At 51.2% G+C, this 16,420-nt stretch overlaps 1 protein-coding gene across 1 annotated transcript in view; it reads right to left on the reverse strand.

The window, feature by feature from the left end:
• Positions 1 to 16,420, reverse strand: part of SIAE (sialic acid acetylesterase) — a 51,066-nt gene that overhangs the window by 23,006 nt on the left and 11,640 nt on the right. Inside the window, exon 5 of the mRNA XM_078620212.1 lies at positions 1,636 to 1,774. Within this exon, the coding sequence (XP_078476338.1) occupies positions 1,636 to 1,774 (139 nt within the window). The remainder of the gene's footprint in view (positions 1 to 1,635; positions 1,775 to 16,420) is intronic.

Consider the following 16,420-nt stretch of genomic DNA (forward strand, 5'->3'; position numbering starts at 1 on the left):
TTACCTGGAATGGTACATTCCACAAACAAGATTAAGGTACCACAATGGGTTATCCCTTATTGCCAGTGGTCACCAATATCTTCATGGAAAAATTTGAGACAGATGCCATCCAGGCATCCACGCTACGTCCTTCCTTGTGAAATAGATACATAGATGACACATTCGTCATCTGGCCACATGGCCTGCTAGCACTGAACCAATTCTTCAAGCACATAAATTCCATACACCCAGACATCAAATTCACCATGTAAGTAGAAAAGGATGACAAGTTAGCCTTCTTGGATCTTTTAATCGAAAAAGACCAGATGTGTCACTGGGACACTGTCTACAGGAAAGCCACCCACATGGATGTCTATCTAAAACCTGACTCCTTCCACCATCCAGCCAAGAAGAATTATCTCATCAAATCTCTACACCACAGGGCCCGTTGCACCTCCGACCAGCACCACCTAGCCAGTGATCTGGAGCACGTATACCAAGCCCTCAAGATTAATGGATATTCAGACCGCACAATTCACAAAGCTGTCACCCCAACCGTGGGGGAAAAAAACATCTGAAGACCCAATCAAAACCATCACCTTTCCATACATAGCAGGGGTCACTAAATAAAATTCGTGATCTGATCCCATCTGTTAAGGATGTGATCCCTGACATGCAATATTTGCGTGTCTCCAAACTGAGTTGTGTCTGCGGCAGTAGTTACATAGGGGAAACTAAGCGACATGTCCCGGACCGTGTTCGTGAAGACAAGGCGGATTTGAAACACAGTAGGACCAATACCTCAGCCGTGGCTGATCATAGTTTTAACGCTGTGGGCTCACACAATATTGATTTTTTTAAGACGAAGGAACTCTGCAAACCCACTGGCTATCATCAAAGATTTGTTCATGAAGCTATCCAGATATATAAACATAGACACAACTTCAACCGAGAAGATGGGTACAAATTGAGCAATAATTGGAAGGACGTGATTAACTAGGTAAAGTATTAACTTGCTATGATGTTTCCATCCTATCTATCGATGTTAACTGGCTCTCTGAGTTTCATTACTCGGTTGGATGTCTTTGTATTGACAGGCTGGGTGTCCACTACCCCAGCTTCTTTGATTGGACCATCTCTAGCTTCACCCACCTACCTTGATGCACCCATCTCAGGACAGGCTAATCTCTCAAAATACAAAGGCCACTGCCCCAGCCATTTTCATGCTAATCTCTCACAATACAAAGGTCACTGCCCCAGCCTCTGTGGTTAAACCAGCTCCACCCACCTACCTTGATGCACCCATCTCAGGCCGAAATAAGACATTGGCTCAGCAACTGTCTCTCTCTCTCTCTCACCTGAAGACGATTGCTTGTGTTGCGATCGAAACGTCGTGATCTATTATTTTCTATTTTACGTGAAATGACCGAAAGACCCAAATAATTTAGATATGAACAAGTTCACTGCCTGTTCCACTCAGTGAACAGGGACATGTTTCTTAGTCAGCTGAAGGCTATACTCACTGCAGTTTCCTGTATTAAATCTCAATACAATACTGGTACCAGATATCAATAAAATTAAAATCTTGCCACACATATGCTAATTCCTGGACTGTCTGTGTCTAACTCCGAGAGGTGATCAATTTTGAACACGTACCGGCTGTGGGGAGACTCCAGGAAAGTTCGACTGATGAGAAGTCGTCAAGGGGCTGGAGCGATGTATTCAAGGAGACAGCAAACAGTCGGACGAGAGGGAAGTTTGCGGCTTGAGCCAGCTCCCAACTCGCGTTCACCACCTGGACATGGGAACACGCAGGCATAGATACGGGAAGAACAGATACAGAGAACCAGAGTTAGATTCTAGCTCGCGTTTAGTCCTGAGTGACCTAGTGACACAGAGACATGGGAACATATAGACACAGTGCAACAGGGACACGGGAGGCATGTGAAGACTAGACACAGGGTCCAAAGGACCCATGTCCTTTGGGTCTCTGTGTGTCCATGTACCCGTGCCTCCATAGGCACGGGTACATGGACACACAGAGATCCAGAGACGTGGGGAAATCGATACGCAGAGATAGACTGGGTCACAGAGACCTAGAGACACAGATGCATAGACTGATGAGAAGTCGTCAAGGGGCTGGAGCGATGTATTCAAGGAGACAGCAAACAGTCGGACGAGAGGGAAGTTTGCGGCTTGAGCCAGCTCCCAACTCGCGTTCACCACCTGGACATGGGAACACGCAGGCATAGATACGGGAAGAACAGATACAGAGAACCAGAGTTAGATTCTAGCTCGCGTTTAGTCCTGAGTGACCTAGTGACACAGAGACATGGGAACATATAGACACAGTGCAACAGGGACACGGGAGGCATGTGAAGACTAGACACAGGGTCCAAAGGACCCATGTCCTTTGGGTCTCTGTGTGTCCATGTACCCGTGCCTCCATAGGCACGGGTACATGGACACACAGAGACCCAGAGACGTGGGGAAATCGATACGCAGAGATAGACTGGGTCACAGAGACCTAGAGACACAGATGCATAGAGATACAGGGACGCTGAGACACAAAAAACACGGGGACAATGTTACAGGAACAATAAATGAGACACCGAGATACTGGGACGCGGATACATGCCGACACAGGGACATGGGGACACGGATAGAGATATACACTGGAATAATAGACACTGATACATAAAGATTTAGAGACCCAGAGTTAAGGTCAATGTCGTGTTTACTATCTAGTGACACATGGACATGGAGACAGAGAGGAACAGGTATATGGAGATACGTATAAATAGACACGGATACAAAGGGATGTGGAAACATGGCACGCAGAGACGTATGGAAATAAAGACATGGGAAGAATAATATGAGGGAAAAAGGACTCAGACACAGGGACAGGGAAACACGGGGACATAGAGTAACAGAGGCATAGAGCAAGGAAACATGAAGACACGGGGACATAGAGATATGGAGACACTGACACATGGGCACACAGACATGTAAAAAATAGACATGAGATAAAGGGACACAGGGACATTGAGACACAAAGACATGGAAACATAGGGTCATGGCGACATGGGGTGTTGTGTGTGATGATGCTGTGTATGCTACATTTAATTGGAGATGATGAGAGACATTCGCTGTATTAACCAGGGTGGCCTGCTGGATTAGAACCTCTGCAACAAGCACCACCATTGTGTCCAGTTTGTAATGCCTGAAAAACGTGTTTAGCCACCTTGAAGTCGCCACCTTACAAATAATATTCAATGGAATATTGGATGCCCTGGTACAAAATATTACCGCTGCTCTGGTGGAATGGGTAACCAACGCCACTGGATGTTCCTTCTCGGCTTTTCGAGGTTGCGTTTACCTTGACTGAGTTCCCATACAAGACAAAGAGCTACTACGACTCTCGATGGCCTGCTGTCCAATAGAGACAAAGGCCGGCGGGCTGGCAAGGAGCAACCGATGCTAGCCTATCATGCCTCTCCAGAGACATGGCTCTCAGGAGCCTGGACATCACCACCAAGGAACCCACCTGGACTCCGTGGAAGTGTGTGTAAATGGCAAAAATATCTGAAAGGCATAGTTTTATGGACGCTTCCACTCTCAAACACTACCTAGAAATGATTGGCAATAGCTCGTATGCCACAGAACAGTGGGTCTTAACTAGCCTTGATGCACCAGCAGGAGAACTCCCTCCAGTGGCTGGCATAAACTTTGTCCGTGGAGGCTCTGCTTGACATCAAAATGAGGTTCTGCACCTGCCCTGAAACACCAAGGTTCTTGAACGTCATCCATTAAATGTAGTCAACCGAAAACGCGTGGCATCTGAAAAAAATGTATCTTGCCTGACACAGGGGTCCATAGCCTCTATCATTAGAGAGCGAAACTTGGAAGAATCTTTGCGATTACTACAGCTATTATATTGTCACAGCAAATGAGAATTCATGTCTATTGGACCCAGTTAGACATTGATCGAGAATGCCATGAAATGGGTCCCATTTACATAGTAGAGCCCACTGAAGTGGACTCATGTGAAGTTTTGTCAAGGGAACCATCTCCGTGATGGAGTCCATGTGTGCTAGAATGACCAGGATGTTTCTTGCCCTGATCACCAGAGTGGCTTGCAGCTAGCTCTCAAAATTGTTGCCTAAAAGAAACACCTTTTTGTCCAGAAGTCGCATCTGACCCTGGTATTTCCAGATGTTCAAAGTGACGTGTTAGAGTTGCTGATTTGTTTGATGGACACTTTCAAGGTAAACCACCCAACGTTAGTTCTCGAGGAGTCGAATATCTACAGTGAGGGAAAAAAGTATTTGATCCCCTGCTGATTTTGTGCGTTTGCCCACTGACAAAAATTATCAGTCTATAATTTTAATGGTAGGTTTATTTCAACAGTGATAGACAGAATAACAACAACAACAACATCCAGAAAAACGCATGTCAACAATGTTATAAATTGATTTGCATTTTAATGAAGGAAATAAGTATTTGAGCCCCTATCAATCAGAAAGATTTCTGGCTCCAGGTGTCTTTCATAGAGCTTGTTACCTGTATAAAAGACATCTGTTCACAGAAGCAATCAATCAATCAGATTCCAAACTCTCCACCATGGCCAAGACCAAAGAACTCTCCAAGGATGTCAGGGACAAGATTGTAGACCTACACAAGGCTGGAATGGGCTACAAGACCATCGCCAAGCAGCTCGGTGAGAAGGTGACAACAGTTGGTGCGATTATTCGCAAATGGAAGAAACACAAAAGAATTGTCAAATCTCCCTCGGCCTGGGGCTCCATGCAAGATCTCACCTCGTGGAGTTGCAATGATCATGAGAACGGTGAGGAATCAGCCCAGAACTACACGGGATGATCTTGTCAATGATCTCAAGGCAGCTGGGACCATAGTCACCAAGAAAACAGTTGGTAACACACTACGCCGTGAAGGACTGAAATCCTGCAGTGCCTGCAAGGTCCCCCTGCTCAAGAAAGCACATATATGTAATAAGAGCCATGTATGGCTCACGTGGCGATTGGCTTGCCGGTCTCGCTTTGTAGCCAATAAGGGGAGAGCCAGGGAGCATGGCCTCGGCGTGATCACGGCATGTTAGCTAGGGTCATTGGCTTGGCCAAGTTGAGCCTCAGCTAATGGGAAGCCGGATCAGAGGCGTGGTCCCTGGATTGACGGGGAATGATCTGGAACGGGCTGGGCGGACTACGGAGGATTGGCTGGGGAGTATCACGTGACCGAGGGATGAAGAGGGAGATAGACGAGGGAGTCGGGAGCAAACCTGGGAACGAAGAGAGCAGGAGCCACGCGCGTACGGGGCTCTGAGTGCCACGTGCGTGTGTGACTGAGCTGGTTGTCTGCCCGCTTCCCGTTGCCTGTCAGCAACGGGGAGTGCGTGTAACTGTGGAAGTGAAAAATAAAAAACTGATTCCAAGAGCCGTCTCGAGAAGGTTTATTACATATACATGCCCGTTTGAAGTTTGCCAATGAACATCTGAATGATTCAGAGGACAACTGGGTGAAAATGTTGTGGTCAGATGAGACTAAAATGGAGCTCTTTGGCATCAACTCAACTCGCCGTGTTTGGAGGAGGAATGCTGCCTATGACCCCAAGAACACCATCCCCACCGTCAAACATGGAAGTGGACACATTATGCTTTGGGGGTGTTTTTCTGATAAGGGGACAGGACAACTTCACCGCATCAAAGGGACGATGGACGGGGCCATGTACCGTCAAATCTTAGGTGAGAACCTCCTTCCCTCAGCCAGGGCATTGAAAATGGGTCATGGATGGGTATTCCAGCATGACAATGACCCAAAACACACGGCCAAGGCAACAAAGGAGTGGCTCAAGAAGAAGCACATTAAGGTCCTGGAGTGGCCTAGCCAGTCTCCAGACCTTAATCCCATAGAAAATATGTGGCGGGAGCTGAAGGTTCAAGTTGCCAAACGTCAGCCTCGAAACCTTAATGACTTGGAGAAGAGCTGCAAAGAGGAGAGGGACAAAATCCTTCCTGAGATGTGTGCAAACCTGATGGCCAACTACAAGAAACGTCTGACCTCTGTAATTGCCAACAAGGGTTTTGCCCCCAAATACTAAGTCATGTTTTGCAGAGGGGTCAAATACTTATTTCCCTCATTAAAATGCAAATCAATTTATAACATTTTTGACATGCGTTTTTCCGGATTTTGTTGTTGTTATTCTGTATCTCACTGTTCAATTATACCTACCATTAAAATTATAGACTGATCATTTCTTTGTCAGTGGGCAAACGTACAAAATCAGCAGGGGATCAAATACTTTTTGCCCTCACTGTACATCGGTTTCTACTGGAGTCTGGGACTTAATTATACTCTGATCATAAGGTCCTTCACATAGGGGTAAAATGTGAAAATATATCTCTCTCAATTGTTAGCCAAACCAAAAAATAACTGGGAGACAGACTGAGAGGAAAATTAGTCCTGGGTCAACCAAGGCTGTCACACCCAGGACAAAAGCTCACAAGATCGATGCATGCCAAACTGTTGATGGGATACATCAATGGGTAGTCTTAAGAGATTGTGGAAAAATTCCAGTTTTGGGTATATGGGCAAGATTTTCCGAAAACCCAGTGCAACCAGGAATAATGAATAGCCCACAGGGACCTAGACAAAGCAGGACCGGCAAGCCAATCCCCACGTGAACCCTCTATGGCTGTTATTACACATGTGTAGATGTGTAATTGTAAAGATGTATGGGCACGGATGGGTAACAAACACAAGGGGCGTGGTTAGGGCCGTACACAGAGGAGGTGCTCACACCGACGTCTGCACCTGCATCCCGCACGGGCCCCTCCCGGGGGCCGAGTGCTATAAAAGGTGGTGAGCCGGAGGGCTCGAGGTCGAGTGTTAGCTTTAACCAGCGAAGAGTGAAGACCAGCTAGAATAGGCCCCGGAGCTCCCCTGGCTCGCTGTCCTTGTCAGGACCGACCAGGGCAAGCCGGTGGTGTGGCCCCGCGAGCCCAGACTGACGTTCTTATAAGAGCCGGTCTGGAGACTCAGGGTGCCGGGATCCCAGCTTGACCAGGGCTGGGATAGGTAGCCTCCCCTAGCTCCATAGTGGAGGACTCGGGCGTAGGTTAGCGGGGTTAGACGTGGTGTCTCCCTGTTAGACGAGTGAAGGGGACGATACCCCTTCAAGTGCTGTGTACTCCCGTTACTGTATACAAGTTGGTATTAATAAATAAGTGTGCCTCCAACCCCGTCGTCCAAAGCCTCCTGCAACTTACTACATCTGGTGTCAGAAGTGATCGTTCACCAATGGACACACGAGGGACGACACGTACCAGGGAGTCGGCGATGGAGGACACCTCGGCCGGCTCGGCACCAGAGATGGCCGAGGTCCGATCCGAGCAGCCGGGGCCGAGTACACCCGCGCCGCTACGACAGGAAGGGTGTGGTGCGTCGGCCGAGGGACTTCGGCTGGCTCACTCCCGCCTGGCAGAGCTGATCTACACTGCGGCCGCCGCGTTCGAGGAGATCACGCGGCTGGGGGCTGGAGAGGCTGCGCGGGACGACGATGGCAGTCGACGCGCAGCGCCATTTCCCGCCACCCCCACGCGGCTCGCAGTCAAATTTCCTGCCATCGCTACAGTGGGAGCAGAGGGCGGGGCCGGCCCGCGTCAGGTGACCGCCGAGGGCCAAGCACAAGCCATGACATCATCAACACCGGCCAGCGCGTCGACACTGGAGCGACCGGCGATGCCATACGCGCAGCCCGCCCCCACTGTACCGAGTGCCGAGAACGACGGAGCACGATCCACAACCACGGACGTCGCGTTACAGCAGCGACTGCCGCCTCTCAAAGAGTTCGTGGGCGTGGACGGGGACTGGGGTGGCTTCAAGAGACGGTTCCTCGCTCATCAGGAGATGGCGAACTGGACGGACGGCGAAGCACTACGCGCGCTGCCGGCGATGCTGGACAACGACACCCTGGCTACCCTCACCTCGGCGCCTAAGGAAAAGCGGGCCACGCTGCACTTGGCGCTGCAGCTGCTGTCTGCTGTCTACGGCCCGCCTTCGGACTGCAGACAGCTGTTCCACGATCGCCATCGGGGCGCCAACGAATCGCCTTTGGCTTTCTGGACGGCTCTCCTGGCCCTGGCGAAGGCAGCTTTTCCGCGGATGGACGAGGAGGGAGTGGACGCTATGGTGGCAGAAAAGCTGTTGCTACTCGCGGACGAGCTGGACGTCGCCGTCTTGGCTCAAGACGACACAGAGATGTCTTCCTTGCTGGTCGCGCGCCACATCCACGGGGGCTTGCGGTCCCTGCATCGCAAGGCCGCCAAGGGGGTGGCCGGCCATGCCATGGCGGCTCCCACCCTCCCATCGGAGGAGGTCTGCGATGTGGAGCGGCGGGGGGAATGGAGATCTGCGGGACCACAGGCTCGGAATGGACCGAGCCGCCAGGAGCAGCCCAGGCCATCTGCGGCGCTCACATGCTGCTACAACTGTGGCCTTCAAGGCCACGTGGCTTCAGGATGCCGGGCTCCTCGTCAGTGCGGGGCGACACCTCGTCAGGACGCCGCGCCGCCTCCACCCAAGCTCCAGCAGACAAATACGGCGAGTCGTGGCACCTCACACGTTTGGCCCGTGCACACATCTGACACACACTCACTCGCTGAAACAAACAGGGCTCGAAAATCGCCGGGCGTTGCGTCAGAATGTTCTGAAATGCGGCGAGCGCTCCAACCGGCCCAGTGGTCGGAGCTCGCTTATCGTGTCGTTGCAGCGTCGACGGAGTCGTCGGTCGTGGTCGGTCACATTGTTGGGGTTGAGGTGCGGATTTTAATTGACACAGGAGCATCGGCGACCATTATATCTGATTTGATTTATAACATCCTTCCCGTTCAAAGCCGTCCTTTGCTCCCCGTTGACGTGCCATGCTATGCTGCTAACGGGGGCTCGCTGGGCATCATTGGGCAGATCCGCGCCAAAATTTGCATTGGGGACATAAAATTATCCGGGCCTGTATTGGTTTCCTCCTCGCTGGCGGTTCTGTGCCTGTTGGGGATGGATTTCTTGGCCAAAATGCCTATCCGTATATTGATCGACCAGGGGTGCATCGAACTCCCGTCAGGCCGACGTGTAACATTTTTGTCTTCCCCCGCCATGGAGCGTCGGGCATTTGCGACCGTGCAGGCGCTCATGGCGAGATCTGTTCGCGTACCCCCGGGAGCTCAGATGCTCGTCCCCCTTAGGTTGCGTCGGCCGTTTGCTGAGGGGGTTGCGGATTGGGGGGTCTTGTTGGGACCATCTCGAGCCGGGGTCAATGGACCCAATTTGCTTGCGGCTCAGACCATGGTGAAAGGGGATGGGGACCCCTTCACTGCAGTCCTTAATGTGGGATCACGAACGGCCGTGGTTCCTCAAGGGACCGTGCTTGCACACGCAACGCCGGCACCCTATGAGGAACCGCTCGTGGGTCAGGTGACCACCGATCCTCCATCGCGACCGCATTCGGACTGTGATGACGGATGGCTGGATGCGCTTTGCACGGGATCAGTGGACCTGTCCGACTCACAGCGTGAGAGGCTGCGAGTTCTCCTGAAAGAGTTTGCCGACGTTTTTAGTCAGCACAAATTTGATATTGGTTGTACTAAATTGCTGCGACACCACATTGACACGGGTGACAGCGCGCCAATCCGCCAAAATCCCTTTCGGTTGAGTCCCGCCGAAAAGGATCATGTCAAATCGGCCGTTGACGACATGCTAGCCGCCGATATCATATCCTCTTCCAACAGCCCGTGGGGCGCACCGATCGTTTTGGTGAAAAAACACGATGGCTCACTGCGGTTTTGTGTCGACTTTCGGCGGTTGAACAAAATTTCAGTAGCCGACGCGTACCCGCTTCCTCGAATGAATGAGTCGCTTGATGCCTTGGCGGGGGCGCGATTCTTTTCCACCCTGGATTTACTTTCTGGATTCTGGCAGCTTCCTCTGGATGACGAATCTAAACCTAAGACTGCTTTCCGTACACCGCACGGCCTTTTCCAATTTAACCGCTTGCCGATGGGCTTACATTCCGCGCCGGCAACTTTTCAGTGGTTAATGGAACTGGTCTTGGCGGGCTTGCAATGGGATTCGTGTTTAATTTACTTGGACGATGTCATCGTCTTTAGCAAAACATTCGATGAACACCTCCAGAGGTTGCGTGCTGTTTTTCTCAAAATGCGGGCTGCCAATTTGAAATTTAAACCACAGAAGAGCCATTTGCTCCGCGAATCGGTGCGGTATTTGGGTCATATTGTTGGACGCTCGGGGATATCCACTGATCCCGCCAAAACGAAATGCGTCAGCTCCTGGCCGACTCCCACCTCGGTGGGGGAGGTCAGGAGTTTCATTGGGTTCGCGTCGTACTACCGACGGTTTGTGGCTGACTTCGCTACGATCGCGAAACCCTTGCATGCCTTGACGTCCAAGGGAGTCAGGTTTCGTTGGGGACCGGAGGAGGAGGCTGCTTTTCCCTCCCTCCGGGATGCCCTGGTGGGGGCTCCGCCGTTGAATTATCCCGATTTCTCACAACCCTTCTTGCTCGATACAGACGCAAGTAACACGGGCATTGGGGGCATGCTGTCACAGCTCATTGGTGGCGTAGAGCATGTGGTGGCTTACGGTAGTCGGGTGTTGTCTCCGGCGGAACAACGGTACTGCGTTACCCGTCGTGAACTATTGGCGATCGTTTATTTCATTCAGCAGTACCGCCCGTATCTGTACGGTCGGCGTTTCACCGTCCGTACAGATCATGCGGCGCTGCAGTACGCCTTGCGGATTCAACAACCATCGGGACAGTTGTCTCGATGGTTGGAGATTCTCCAAGACTACGACTTTGTCACCACATATCGTAAGGGCGTCCGCCACACGAACGCTGATGCTCTGTTGCGGTTGCCGCCCACTTCAGAGTGCGCTTGCCTCTTGGGTTCGGGGCGTTGTAGGCCTCCAAACATGACCACGGATTCGGTCCTTGTGGCTGCCGCCGATGCGCCTTCAACTTCGGGTCCTATCGAGCAAGAAGGGAGGGATTCCTTGCTGGGGTTGTCCGTTGCGGAGTGGGGACGCCTCCAAATGGAGGACACCTCCCTCCTCGCTCTGCGCCGTCGCATCGGGGGGGTTGGTCAGGGGGCGGCGAACGTTGACTCGTGGGGGTTGTTCCAGGGGCTTTTAATGCACTGGGACGGGAAATCCCGCCGCCAACGGCTGGTGGTGCCTGCAGCATTGAGGGGTAAAGTGGTGTGGGCTACGCATGAGCGGCTCCTGCACTTGGGGACTCACAAGACCCTTGCCATGCTCCAGCTCGATTTCTTCTGGCCGGGCATGGCAAGGGACGTGGGGGATCTCCTGGGGTCGTGCACTCAATGCGCGCAGCGGAAGCCACCAGCGAGGGGGTCCAACCCTCCGTTGCAGTCGATAGAGGTTTCCTGGATTAACGAGCTCGTTGCTCTGGATATTCTCGGGCCATTTCCCGCTACACCCAGGGGAAATAGGTACTTATTGACAGGGGTCGAATACTTCACGAGATGGCCCATGGCCTGGCCCCTGGCCAACCAGTCGGCAGCAGCCGTCGCGGAGGCCTTTGTCCAGGGCTACGTCCTCGACAAGGGTGCTCCGGAACGGCTGCTGACTGACCAGGGTAAAAAAAATTCGGGGAAACTCCTCCGCGAGGTGTGCAACCTCTTGGGTACGGAGAAAATTCGGACCTCCCCATATCACCCACAAACTGACGGGATGGTGGAACTGCTGCATCGGACTATCACGTCCATGCTGTCCCAGCAGGTATCGGAATCCCAGACCGATTGGGACCTTCACATTGTGGGTGTGTTGCAAGCCTACAGGATGGCTCCCCATGCGGCCACCGGATTTTCACCTTTCTTCTTAATATATGGCCGCGAGGCTAACCCACCTGTGACGACTCAGCTGAAGCTCTCGGCGCCTCAGGCGAATTCTAAATTGTCCGACCACGTTAAATTTAACATCGGGAAATTAACAAAATTCGGAATTCCGCCAAAAGGCGAATGAGAGGCTTAGGCTGGGGCGGGCACATGTGTTCCAATGGAAACCGGGAGACAGAGCATGGTTGCACTGTCCCCAGGTGCCACTGGCGACCTCGTCGAAGCTGGTGCGGCCGTGGCGGGGGCCCATGGAGGTCATACAGGTCTTGCGGCCGCAATGTGTATGCATCAAGTGGGGGAAGCGTCGGTGGTACGTGCACCCCTCCAGGTTGAAACCGTTCATTGCGCCGCCCCGTATTCCTCACACACACACGCATGGCCAAACGTGTGAGGGGTCCGCCGACTCCCCGGCTTCGCTACTTTCGCCTAACCTGACACCGACTGTTCCATCTCCAGGTGCACCAGGAGTGATGTGTCCACGACCGCCAACCCCTCCCGGGGGGGGTCGGGGGTCACTCAGCAGCGAAGCCAGACACTCTCCCACCCGGACTGTCGACACCCGCCACTGGGCGAGCCAGGGCGGGCCCTTGTGACGGGCCCGCCGCGAGAACGCGCGCCAAAACGCGCAGACTTTTGTGAGGTCAGCCGTTGGAGGGCCCTTGCGGAAGGTGGGGGGGGGGGGGCGTCCGGGGTGCGTGTATATATGTTGGTTTTACGGAATGTGGTATTTATTCAGAGGGGGTGCGTCGGGTTATTTTTCTGTTCCTGTTGTTGTTGTTGTTGTTCTTGTTAAAATTACGCGAGGCACACACGGTTTTGAGGGGGGGATGCACCTTTATTGTGATTTTGTTGCAGCCGGGGACGGCTGCGGGCTGTACAGGGGGGGGGGGGTGATGTAGAGGTGTAATTGTAAAGATGTATGGGCACGGATGGGTAACAAACACAAGGGGCGTGGTTAGGGCCGTACACAGAGGAGGTGCTCACACCGACGTCTGCACCTGCATCCCCCATGGGCCCCTCCCGGGGGCCGAGTGCTATAAAAGGTGGTGAGCCGGAAGGCTCGAGGTCGAGTGTTAGCTTTAACCAGCGAAGAGTGAAGACCAGCTAGAATAGGCCCCGGAGCTCCCCTGGCTCGCTGTCCTTGTCAGGACCGACCAGGGCAAGCCGGTGGCGTGGCCCCGCGAGCCCAGACTGACGTTCTTATAAGAGCCGGTCTGGAGACTCAGGGTGCCGGGATCCCAGCTTGACCAGGGCTGGGATAGGTAGCCTCCCCTAGCTCCATAGTGGAGGACTCGGGCGTAGGTTAGCGGGGTTAGACGTGGTGTCTCCCTGTTAGACGAGTGAAGGGGACGATACCCCTTCAAGTGCTGTGTACTCTCGTTACTGTATACAAGTTGGTATTAATAAATAAGTGTGCCTCCAACCCCGTCGTCCAAAGCCTCCTGCAACTTACTACACTTGTAAGGATGCTCGGGGATACTGGATGCAGTGGAATCGTGGTAAAACAAGCAATTGTGGCTAACTCCCAATTAACGGGTAAATACCGTGTCTGTTTTAATGGATGGGACAGCACGCCCGTGTTCAATAGACAAGATTGAATTGATGTCCCCTTACTTTTCAGGAGTTGTTAATGCCATGTGCATGGAGGAACCTCTGTATAAAGTCATGGTAGGTAATATCCCAGGTGGGACAAAACTAGAAAGGGTATAAAGGCATGATAGAGTAAGGGATCAATCAGAGCTCACGCCGTTACAACGAGAGCAGGCAGAGCACGTGACGAATAATCAATAGACAAGATTGAATTGATGTCCCCTTACTTTTCAGGAGTTGTTAATGCCATGTGCATGGAGGAACCTCTGTATAAAGTCATGGTAGGTAATATCCCAGGTGCGACAAAACTAGAAATGGTATAAAGGCATGATAGAGTAAGGGATCAATCAGAGCTCATGCCGTTACAACGAGAGCAGGCAGAGCACGTGACGAATAACCCATCAAGTAATTACGGATTGGGTTGTACCATCATTTGGCTGTCGCCTGATGAAGCTAGTTGTAATTACTTGTGAAACGTCGTACTCGGATTGTAAATGTTGTGGCTTGGCTCTCCAACACACCAGTGTGCCGTACAAGTAACGAATTGGCATGTTCTGTTTACGTGACAACCCTTACTAATTGTCTGTGTTCGGTGGTGACGGGTTTAATGACACATTTATATATTTACGTGATCTAACCCAAACAAAACCTGTATTATGGATGATATTGGTCGTAAAAGCCTACGTGTTACACTTAGTAGGATATTACCGGAAATGTATTCCAAGATTCGCTGAAATAGCCAAACCTCTGACCAATATGACCGCTAATTCCCAACCAAACCAATTGAAATGGAAGGAGGATGCCAGTGTAGCCTTTGAAACATTGAGAGGAGGTCTCACTGGAGACAAAATTCTGAAATTGCCCGATTAAGGGAAAACCTCCATGTTGCATAGAGATGCGTCAGACACAAGTTTGGGAACTGATCTGCTGCTGCAGGAGAATTATGGTGACAATTTTCCCGTGATGTATGCCAGTCGGAAATTGTTACCAAGGGAGACACGGTACTCAACTATTGAGAAAGAGTGCTTAGCATTGGGGTGGGGGTCCATACGTTTTGGATGTACCTATATGGCAGCGAGTACATATTGGAAACAGATCACAAGCCCTTCATTTCCCTTAACAGCACAAATTGAAATTGACCGAGTGATTTGATGTGCATTGTCATTGCAACTATATCCGTACACCTTACGCAAGTATTAAAGGTGCTGACAATATTGGTGCCGACTACTTGAGTATATGTCAATAGTACCTGCCTAGGGCAAGCCGGAGTGTAACTTCTCTTTCACACTCGCGGGAGATTAAGTCAAATCAAACGTTGCCTCTCCTGAGGAGGGAGGCAGTGTGATGAGGTGAAAGTTGAGGATCACATCCCTGGCTTCCCTATGGTGTCCGTGATAGCTGGTGGACGGGTTTTAGTTGAATGGGTGTGGGGAAGGCCAATTATGCTAATTTACCGGCGATTAAAGGGGCGAAGGAAACCAAGCCAGAGATGAACCAGCAGCCATCATCAGCCACCAGCAAGAGGGCCTGATCGTCTGTTGGAGTCTGGAGGAACCACACCGAGTGCAGCAAGAGGGCCTGATTTACTGCTGGAATGGGGAGGAACCACAACCAGGACTACGATAGCTTCAAGCAGTGCAGCCCCAGAAGCTGCGAGTGCTGTACCTGGGGCTGAGTGATGTTTTGAGAGGTGTGGGTCCAGTCTCTACTGCTGTTTATCATCGCTACTGCGTGCAGTGCCGGATTATCCGAGTCGTAAACGTAGCATATGCTACGGGCACTGCACTTTCAAGGGCCCCGCGCATAAATGCTTTCAAGCTATCAATTCCGGTTCAGTGATTTTGCACTTGCTCTATTGCCATAGTACTACACTGTCTTCTTAGGTTTTTTCGGTAAAGTCACGTAGGTAAAACATCAAAATGAATGAAAATAAAATAAAATAAAATAAAAAATCACGACGTTTCGGAGGCAACACAAGTCTCCGTCATCAGGTGGGACAGTCACAGCCAGATTAGCTGCATCAAGTGAGGCAATGATTCAAGATGTAATCCCTTAAAAGCGAGTTGAGGGGGGGAGGAGAGGGAGGGGGGAGCTCATCAGACTATGGTAGCCAATGAATGGAACGTATCGGGAGGGAGGGGGGCGAGGCCAAAAGGGTGGGCGACGGCGTGCAAGCGATTGTGCGCAAGCGGCTAATTACTGCACACGCCAACACAATGGAGCGATTATGTGCAAGCGGCCAACTGCCGCACACGCCAACACAATGGGCAGAGAGGGGGAGGGAAGCTCTAATACACATGATAGACAAAAGAACGAAAATGCCCATGTTAATACCAATGCTGGCTGAACAATGAAGAGAGTACTGTTAAAAAATAACTGGGGATGTTAACACTCGGTAAAGTAAAGTAAAATAGTGCCTGTCAGATAAGATGGTCCAAAAAATTGTAATTAAGTCTTTTTTGCGTGGTTGATAACATCTTTCCAATGATTACTAAGTTTGTACCCATCATCACGGTTGAAATTATGTCTGTGTTTGTATATTTGTATGGCTTCGTGTACAAACCTTTGATGGTAGCCGGGAGGTTTGCAGAGAACCTTGGTCTCGGAAAAGACAATTTCATGAGAGCCCACCGAGTTGTAGCAATGATCGGCAACGGCAGAAGAATCAGTTCTGCCGTGTTTCAGATCTGACTTGTGCTCGCGGACACGATCAGAAACATGACGTTTCGTTTCTCCAATGTAGCAATCACCACAAATGCAACTCAATTTGTAGACTCCAGGATACTGTAAGTCAGGAACGACATCCTTCACAGATGGAATCAGATCACGGATTTTATGCACTGTACTGAATCGGACTTGGATCTTATGTTTGTTTAGAATTTTGGAGATCTTTTTGGTCACGCCAG

Source organism: Lampetra planeri, chromosome 70 (genome assembly GCF_965212315.1).
Source record: "Lampetra planeri chromosome 70, kcLamPlan1.2.h2, whole genome shotgun sequence".
Taxonomy (NCBI): Eukaryota; Metazoa; Chordata; class Hyperoartia; order Petromyzontiformes; family Petromyzontidae; genus Lampetra; species Lampetra planeri.